At 37.6% G+C, this 9,265-nt stretch overlaps 2 protein-coding genes across 2 annotated transcripts; one reads left to right on the top strand and one right to left on the bottom strand.

The window, feature by feature from the left end:
- Positions 1–508: 508 nt before the first annotated feature.
- LOC135149605 (uncharacterized) lies at positions 509–2,269 on the bottom strand. The gene is made up of 2 exons (XM_064085352.1): positions 1,028–2,269; positions 509–937 (listed from the first exon to the last, which is right to left on the bottom strand). The coding sequence occupies exons 1-2, from the start codon at positions 2,267–2,269 to the stop codon at positions 509–511; spliced, it is 1,671 nt and encodes a 556-aa protein (XP_063941422.1).
- Positions 2,270–3,270: 1,001 nt separating this feature from the next.
- Positions 3,271–7,466, top strand: LOC108203024 (probable protein phosphatase 2C 33). The gene is made up of 6 exons (XM_017371709.2): positions 3,271–3,719; positions 3,985–4,378; positions 4,991–5,380; positions 5,464–5,581; positions 6,348–6,571; positions 6,659–7,466. Exons 2-6 carry the CDS (start codon positions 4,139–4,141, stop codon positions 7,157–7,159), a joined length of 1,473 nt encoding a protein of 490 aa, XP_017227198.1. The 5' UTR covers positions 3,271–3,719; positions 3,985–4,138; the 3' UTR covers positions 7,160–7,466.
- Positions 7,467–9,265: the final 1,799 nt, after the last annotated feature.

Below are 9,265 nucleotides of genomic sequence, written 5' to 3'. Positions count from 1 at the left end.
ATCTGTCGCAATTTGGTTTCAAGCACTTGTAATGACATATTTTCAAGTTAATGTCACGGATTTAATTGTTGTACATGTATCTATCGTCCTTCATGATCTACTCATTTTAGCAGTAAATATTGTTGTATAGAATTTACTTTGTCATTTCGAAACTGTAAATATGAGTTGTCTTCTCAGCACTCTAAACAAAATAGAGACAACACTCCAAAATAAGACTGCAAAGATAACATCACTGCAGCGGGGAGTTGTCATTTCAAACTTTAAAAGATACAGTACAACACACATAATGTGAAATCTGTCAGGCTTATTACTATACACATGTGAACCATGTCTTCCATCATAACACGCATGCCAATAGAAAGCATGCATTTAATCTCAATCAAAGCATGCAATAAATGAAAACATACTTCAAAATACAGTTGGATTTGAATTTTTGCCTAACAATAATTCATTGCCGAGCTGGCTTATAAATAGGTCCTCTAGTCTGCCTTCTACACATACATTGAACTCAGTTTTCAACTACCAAGGCAAAGCAGATGGGATATTGATGGTTGTTAGAGTCTACTCCCACCGCTACCAGCAATTTCCCATTATACTTTCCCTTAAGGAAAGTACCATCAATGGAAATAACTGGCCGTGCATACTGCCAACCATCAATCATTGCTTTCAAGCACCAAAATGCCCGAACGAATGTTGATGTACCCCTATCGGTGTGATGTGGAACCACATTAACCACGACCACGCTTCCTGGATTTGTACTGGCCATGACGTTAAGGAACCGAGGGAGCTCGTTATAGGTTGTTCGCCAGTTACCATAAGTGCTCTCCATGCCGGCCATCTTCCCCCTCCATGCTTTCATGTAACTTATCAAATGGTGGTATTCATCATTAACCATTGTTATGACGTTGCTCACCTTCAACTGAGGGGTTTGGGCCACCTGTACAAAGAAAAAAGCACTAAAATTAACATGCAAATACAAAATTAAAATAGTTAGGCTTATAATCATATAAGGGGTTGTACGACTTACGTAGGGAGCAACCAAACATCCAATCATTTTTGCAGAAATCTTTCGGTGGTCCTGCGTCGGCCTATCTAGGAGGCATGTGTGCTGCTCTGGACAATTTGTTATTTGAAAAAGCCCGTGGGTCTTCTTCTTCGCCGCCCTTAGCTTCCAGTTGCAGTCTCGAACCACACACTTTACTTTGTAGACGGACGTGCTGCTTTTCTCCACGAAGAAGTTCCGATCTGTTTTTATATGTGCCTCTTTGACAGCAGAAATAAGTATATCTTTGCTAGCAAATAGAGCTCCCTCGTTTAAATCATCAGCGGCCGGATCAAAAGCAAGTGACACAAGTGGGTCCCTATTTGAAACTACGACAGGCTCGTAATCTTGGCTTGTAAACCAGGGAGCTCTAGGCTCATGCATAGTCACTGCCTGTGTTTGCATACTCGTGTTGCCTTCTAGGGCTTCGTCTGAATCAGCCTCCGAAAAATCTTCTGATTCAGCAGCCTCCTCCTGTGACAAGTTCCAATCCGAATCGTCACTGCTGCTTATGGCTCTTTCCGAGCCATACTCTTCATCTTCGTCTTCGTACTCAAGTGCAAGAGTCACAACTGCACCTTTGTTCGGCATTTCACGAGGTGGTGATGGCTGTCTTCCACTCAAATCGTCCTCGTCTACAACCTCTTCAACAACAAAACGACCTGTATTACTAGAGCCGCCACCACCCCCGTAGGTGTAGCCACCCTCGAAGAAGCTACTTGACCACCCTTGCATGCTTCCGTAGTCGCTTTGGCCATAGTTCCCCCCATAATCCCCTCCAAAACTCCCGCCGTAGTTTCCACCATAATTTGCATACTCTCCTCCTGTAGCGATTTGTCCGGATTGTTGTGTAAATGGCCCTCCGTACTGTTGGCTCGGCTGAGCAATACTCTCAGCCTCAATAAACAATGCTACGTCTCCCCCCAAGTGAAATCTCGTGGGTATACTTAACATTCTACTAACATCGTCGTCTGATTTAATAGACTTAACAAAAAACCCAGTAACGAGGTTAGCAACCCCGATTCTTGGATACTTGACAGTAAGCTTGACATCCCAATGATGCCTACTAATATGCATCAACTGGAAGACAATATCTCGTAATTCTTCATACGAGGTGCCCAATTTCACAAACATCATTTCTTTCGGATCTAGGGAGTAGAGAATATCGTTATCTTGTTTGATGATTTCACCTCCCCAAAAGAAATTAACGTTTACGTATCCGTCCATCTTTGATTTTGAAGTGTGTTTTTTTTTATGATTTTCGTGTTGTGCTAGGATTTTCTCACAAGGTAGATTGACAATGTGAGGGATAGTTTGAAGTGTTTGTTTTTCTGATGGTTTTGGTTTTGGTGCATAATGAAGAACACAAAATGCAGCTTATAAGGACACAATTCAAAAGAAAATACTGTGCTTCAATAGTGGATGCATTTGCTTTCTCCACTTAATTGATTTGCAGAATCGTCCTCTCACCAAAAAAGTTATTCTTTCAGCAGTAAAAACAGGCATGAATAGTTGATGCATTTGATTTTTCCAATTAATGGATTTGCAGAATCGTCCTCTCACCAAAAAAGTCATCTTTCAGCAGTGAAAGCAGGCTTCAATAGTTGATGCAGATTGCTTTCTTCACTTAATGGATTTGCAGAAAATTGTCCTCTCAGCAAAAAAGTGAATATTTGAGCAGTAATAACAGGCATGCTGATTGAATTCTTGAATTATTTGAATGAAGTTTGCAGCTTTGTCCAGTGTTAAATCAATGCTTGGATGTGACCATACAATCAAAATTATTTGCACATCCTTCAAAAAATATTTCTCTGCATCACATTTCAATATTACTTAAATACAACTTTAAATATTAGGTAAATAATTAATAAACTTTAAATATTAGGTAAATAAAAAATATTAGGTAAATAAAAAAAATATTTGCGAATTAAATTAAGTGTGGGTCGCCCCTGCTGCGGGCGACCGTGTGCGGGCGAATCCCACCAACAGGGGTCGCCCTTGGCAGGGGCGACCCATGCCCTCAACAAAAATCAACAGGGGTCGCCCTTGGCAGGGGCGACCCGTGCCCTCCAAAATCTCCCTTCAAGGGTCGCCCGAGTTTCGTTGAATTAGGCTGGTTAGTTTTGAAAAGTTGAACGTAGGCTGGTTAGTTTTGAAAACTTTACGTTCAAACTGGTTATAAACGTAAGGGAGCCCATTTAAATTCATAAAGATCTCAGATTTTGATTGTGATGGACATGCTCCCACACTTTCCATTTATCTCTCTCTCTCTAAAAAAGCTTACACAAACATTATACTTGTGATTCTCTCTATTCAATAGTGTGTGTAATAAATACCGGGTTTTTTGGGATCTCATTGAGCTATTCTCTCTCTGTCTCTTCATTCTTTCCATTTTTTGGTTGAATTTTTCACACCCCTTTTCTTTTTATTTTCAGTTTTTAGCTTCAGTTTCTGCTGTTTTTGATTTTTTCATTGGTTTTTCTTGGTGGGTTTTGGAGTCTGATCTTTTATTTGATCTGGGTTGCAATTTGTTTGGCTGTTTGATGCTGTAGTAGTGAAATTTTGTTGAGTTTTTTCAATAAAAGTTCGGATTTTTATTTGAAGGTTGGTGATGGGGTTCTAAAGATTTGATCTTTACAATCAGGAGTTCTCTGTTGTGACAAAATATTGGAAAGAGGTGAGAAAAGATTAAATTATTTCTAGGTTTTATTACTTGATAATTGCAAGTGATTTTGTGGATAAAGCTATTGATTTGTTATTAGTTTTATACTTGCAGATCTGTTTTCCTATCATTCTAGGCTATATATGATCTTTATTGAGTTATCTATAGTTTGAACTCATTGTTTATCTATAGAAAAGTGAAGATTTCCACCTCAAAGTTGTTATAATTGGATTTTTTTACTAAGAAAGTACATATTCTTGTCTTTGGTTTGACACTTTAGGGACTTGAGACTGAGGGTTAAAGTTTGTGGATTTGCAATTGCGGAAAAAAGGGTGATAAGATTAATAGCTGGTCTGGATTCTTCAACTGAAATTAGGGGGTGGGAGTGTGTAGCTGGTCTGGATTGCATATTGAATATTATCAGGGCCCTAAGGATGGGGTCCTGCTTATCTACGGAAAGCAGGAGCCCTGTCCCTAATTCCCCTGGGTCTAGGAAGAGGAAGAATTCAAGGAAAAAACTCGGGTCTCGGAATTCTTCCTTTGAATCCAAGAGGGAGGAACAGCTTTATCGGATTCCAGGGCGGATGTTTTTGAATGGCTCTAGTGATGTTGCTTCGATGTTTACCCAGCAGGGCAAGAAAGGAACCAATCAAGATGCCATGATTGTTTGGGAGGTTAGCTGCTTGACCTTTTATTAAAAAAAGTTAGTTATGAGAGCTCTATATGTTTTGTAAATTATATGTATAACTTTTATTGAATTTCATGGTTATTATCTGCATAGATAGGTACATGTATACGTAATTATGAAATGTCTGACTTTGGACATGTTTTAAAGTTAATTAATTATACACCTATGACGTTCAGTATGTTTTGCTATATGATTAGAGATTGAACGATTATATTGCAAATGGGATATTTTAGCTTTAATCCGTATTTGTTTCTACAAAACTTAAAATGGAACTATATTGGTGTGTGTCACACAAGGCCAGTTTTGCATGAATGAGACAAGCTATTATGGCCTGTTCATATTTGGTTCTGAACTTTAGTATTAATATGGAAGACTTGAGTCTAAATTGTTGAAATTAAATCTTAACACAGAGTTCCTAGTGGTAATCATGTCAAGCATCTAATATGTCATATGAAATACTAGTTTGTCTGCCTTTTTTCTGAAAGAATTTTTTTCTCTCTCTCTTTTTTTGGTGGAAATATCTCCATTATAATACATAGTTTTTGAAGCCTGTCTCATTGTATTATATGTTACTTATTTGAAGTGATTATGATTTCAGAACTTCGCTTCGAGGGCAGACACGATCTTTTGTGGTGTTTTTGATGGGCATGGACCCTATGGTCACATGGTTGCTAAACGAGTTAGAGATTCTCTCCCATTAAAGCTTAGTGCAAACTGGGAAGTAAATATAAAGGGAGATGAAGCTCTTAAAGAGATCAATATTAATGGCACAGGTAGCATGAACTCGGAAAGCACCTCCTTTTTAGCTTCTAATGAGGAATCAAGGGCATGCCTCGATGTTGAAGGAACTGAAAATCATGAAAATATGTTTCAGATCCTGAAGGATTCCTTTCTCAAAGCTTACAAAGTCATGGATAGGGAACTTAAGATGTATACTACCATTGATTGCTTCTGTAGCGGAACAACAGCTGTAACCTTGATTAAGCAGGTCCTCGCCTAATTTTAGTTAAAATTGGTTCCTTTTAATTATTTCAATATGATCCTCAACATGATTTTGCTTAACGTTTTTAGGGTCAAGATCTTGTGATTAGTAATGTTGGGGACTCCAGAGCTGTAATGGGTACGAGAGATCAAGATGGTCATCTTACTGCGTTACAGCTGACTGTTGATTTGAAACCAAATCTTCCAGGTAATTCGACCATTTCACTGTGTCTGCTTCTCCCCAACTTCCCACAGAGCTCATTTAGATCACAGATCTTGAAATATTTTGAAGTTGGCATTGTGTAAATGGAAATGTGGTTCCATTGACTTGTATATACTGCAGCACTGGAAACTAGTTCGTATAGGCTTGCCATGTTATTGTTTATACGTGATATATAAGTGATGTTTTATTTCTGTATTCTGTCAGAGGCTTGATTCTTGTTGGTTTAGTCATATTCTTCCTGGGAGCTTGTTTCAACTTAATCTTGTATATGCCTTTGGAGTTTGGACCCTGTACCCTTTGTTATGTTCTATGTTTATTTCATTATTAAAAAACTCGAGTACAAATGTGATTGAGAAATTGTAGACTCTAGTTGACAACATTATGCAAGCCTGGCAATTTTGGCAGTTAGTGCATGCACATGCAGGTCCACATGATCAGTTTATAGGATGATATCAGTTCAGTAGGTATTATATCTAGGTGATAGTAGGAAAAGACAGCTAAGATTTTTTGTCCATCTGTATTAATCCCCCCCCCCCCCTGAGAAAAAGAAAAAAAAAAGGCGGGTATCAGATTATAAGGACATGGACTCATCTGAAGTTTCTAGTCATCAATTAAAACTTCAAATTCGTTAACCAGTAGCCACTATTTTTTAAGCTTACTTGAACATCATTAATAATTTATGGAAATTGAATAGCATATTATTTTATAGCTTTTCATTGTCTGATCTAGTACATATATGTCCAAATTTCAGCTGAAGCAGAGAGGATTCGTAACTGTAAGGGGCGAGTGTTTGCCCTTCGGGATGAACCTGAGGTTGCCAGAGTTTGGTTGCCGAACAATGACTCTCCTGGCCTTGCCATGGCCCGTGCCTTTGGAGATTTCTGTCTTAAAGATTTTGGCTTAATATCCGTGCCTGAAGTATCTCATCGACACCTCACAGAAAAGGATGAGTTTGTAGTCCTGGCATCAGATGGGGTATGTAATCTTTGCCTAGGACAATATTTCATAATGCGTTTTTCTTAAATCTTCCATTTTAACATTTTTTTTATATATACAATACAGATTTGGGATGTTCTCTCAAACAAGGAGGTTGTAGACATTGTGGCTGCAGCTCCAGCACGGTCTTACGCTGCTAGAGCATTAGTCGAGGCAGCAGTCCGAGCATGGAAGTGTAAATACCCTACATCGAAAGTTGATGACTGTGCAGTGGTTTGCCTCTTCTTGAATTCCAATGACTTATCTTCTGCTTCTGCTGTTAAATCAGAGGAGAAGATAGTGTCCATGGGACAACAGGTTTTAGATGATAATATTAAAGGGTCATCTGAACCATTGGGAATTAACCGTTCTGGGACTGTGAGGAATGACAGGGAGAAACTTGGCGATGAATGTAAAGATGAAGAGGTTGAAGCCGATGAGGATGATGCTTTGCTATATTCTGACCCAGGAAAAGACTGGTCTGCCCTTGAAGGGGTTTCTCGGGTAAATACATTACTGACATTACCAAGGTTTGTGCCTGGGGAAGTAGACAAGGCAGCTGCTGGAGCAGCAAAGACCCTCAAATGATTAAAACAGAGAAGGTTCAATTTATTTCAGAGTTATTCGTAAATTTTATTTGCCCTACATATTCACAGTTCAGTCTCTTTTTATGTTTCCATTTACAAAAAAAATATTTTTCGACACCACAGATGTTTTTTTATAAACCAGAGAGGTGGGCCCGGCTATATTAGAGTGTCCGGGAATTGTCCGTTCTCTCTCCAGGTGGGTAGTACCAGAATTTTGTAAAATCCAACTTTGGTTTCTTATGTGTTTCTTTTACAGCATGGCAGAAAATTGTGGAAGATCTGTTAATAATTATTGTGTTAGTGCAGTCTCTTTCAGTTTCCAGTTGCTTGATTCACTCTTCAATATGCCCACCTCCCTTTTATGACTCTTTCACACCTCCCCTCCCTAATATTAATAGATAGACAAGTGTTTCTTACGTAGATATCATGAACATGAAAGGAACTTGCAATGTGTCCTTGTCGAGGAATTACCCCACTCTAATACTCAATTCTTCTCAATTTTGTCGATGATTAGTTCCTTAAGATACTACCAAGTTTTTTAAGCTTAGCATTATTTAACGTCTGGAGACTGTTATGGATAGAGTTGATGTCATTTTCACTCTCCTTATGAGTTATGATTAGCTTCTGCTTTTTCTTTTTTTTGGTTCGTCTCTTGGGTGCTTGGATGGGGCGTAGCTATGTTAATGGTTGGTATGTAATGGGGTCAGCTAAACCCCTTTGTAGTCTTATTTTAAATCCTATTATCGATTATATAATATTGATCTAATTTAACTAATTTATTATGTTTGAGTTTGATGACTTGGTTGTGGTCTTGTGGATATAAAGTTTATATAATCGCAGGAGGATCTAAGGTATGATTATTTTAATATCTAATAATTCATCTATTTTATTAAATTGAATCGGTCCTTTCTTTAGATGCGCTTCTATTTGATGTCCATCATTACTGGATTATTTTGACTCTCCTTCATTTGTTACTTGGATACATCTATTGATCAATTTGTAAAATTAGCATTGGAACATATGAATTACATCTTTTTCTAGTAAAAGTGCCGATCACAAAGGACGTTCAAGGCACGGACATGAAACTTAGCGTGCTCCTTGCCTAAATTAACATGAAAATTAGTTTGTTATTTACCAAATTAAATAATGTTCAATTATGCACACAAAAGAATTTTAAACCATTTTAACAACCTGAATAATCAAGAACAAATGACATGAGATGCTAAAATGCATACTAATACAAAACAATACACGAGCAAACATGCAGATGGTGATAAAGATGAATATAAATATACATGAAAAATTATGCATATCACTTTATAAAAATGTTAGCCACTAATCCAATATTATATCATTACTGAAAATCACCAATGCGTATGATTAACAAGATTCATGATTACAAATCAAAATACGAAAGAAATATATTTGTTGGGCATGTAACTCTAGCATGTACACATTTTTTTTTTTCTTTTGACAATGCAGGCTAAAATGCCTTACAAATTAGTATCTGTTCTAATAATTCTCGGGGTGAGCCAGAGTCGAACCCGGTGTCCCGGGACAATAGAGGATAAGCCCACCGCTGTGCTATCCAATCGTGCTCAGCATGTACACATTTATTGCAGTGAGCCGTTTAAATTGAAAAAGAACACTCTTAAGTGAGCACCTGTATATGTAAAAACTGCACAAACCGCATCGCACCGCATTTCTGTGGTATGGTTTATGCGGTTTTTTATACTAGCGCGGTGCGAGTGCGGTTACCGTTTGGATTTTCAATCAAACGCACATGCGGTTTGATTTGCACTTTTAGAGAAAAACCGTACCGCCCACGCCGCGATCGCCCCTACCATTTTATAAGTTGTTTGACTTCACACACACATATATCCACGAGTCTCAACTCAATAATATAAAATAATATTTTTTCATATGTATCCACGAGTCTCAACTCAATAATACAAAATAATATTTTTAAAATATATTTTACTAAATAAATGTAAGCATCTTAAACTTTTATTCATATAATATTTTTTTACAAAAAATATCAATTTTTACTATCAGATTCATGATTTGTGTATGAAAATAGGTGATAAAAGTCAAAGCACTTGTAAAA

Source organism: Daucus carota, chromosome 9 (assembly GCF_001625215.2).
Source record: "Daucus carota subsp. sativus chromosome 9, DH1 v3.0, whole genome shotgun sequence".
In the NCBI taxonomy this organism is placed as follows: domain Eukaryota; kingdom Viridiplantae; phylum Streptophyta; class Magnoliopsida; order Apiales; family Apiaceae; genus Daucus; species Daucus carota.
This window is presented reverse-complemented; position numbering and strand designations above follow the sequence as displayed.

What these genes read in the sequence shown, in the direction of transcription:
- LOC108203024 (XM_017371709.2), top strand. Translation starts at nt 4,139, where the DNA reads ATGGGGTCCTGCTTATCTACGGAAAGCAGGAGCCCTGTCCCTAATTCC. An exon ending in ATGCCATGATTGTTTGGGAG is followed by an intron (nt 4,379 to 4,990) that starts GTTAGCTGCTTG and finishes TTATGATTTCAG; the next exon opens with AACTTCGCTTCGAGGGCAGA. An exon ending in CTGTAACCTTGATTAAGCAG is followed by an intron (nt 5,381 to 5,463) that starts GTCCTCGCCTAA and finishes TAACGTTTTTAG; the next exon opens with GGTCAAGATCTTGTGATTAG.
- LOC135149605 (XM_064085352.1), bottom strand. Translation starts at nt 2,269, where the DNA reads ATGGACGGATACGTAAACGTTAATTTCTTTTGGGGAGGTGAAATCATC. An exon ending in GATGTTTGGTTGCTCCCTAC is followed by an intron (nt 938 to 1,027) that starts GTAAGTCGTACA and finishes TTCTTTGTACAG; the next exon opens with GTGGCCCAAACCCCTCAGTT.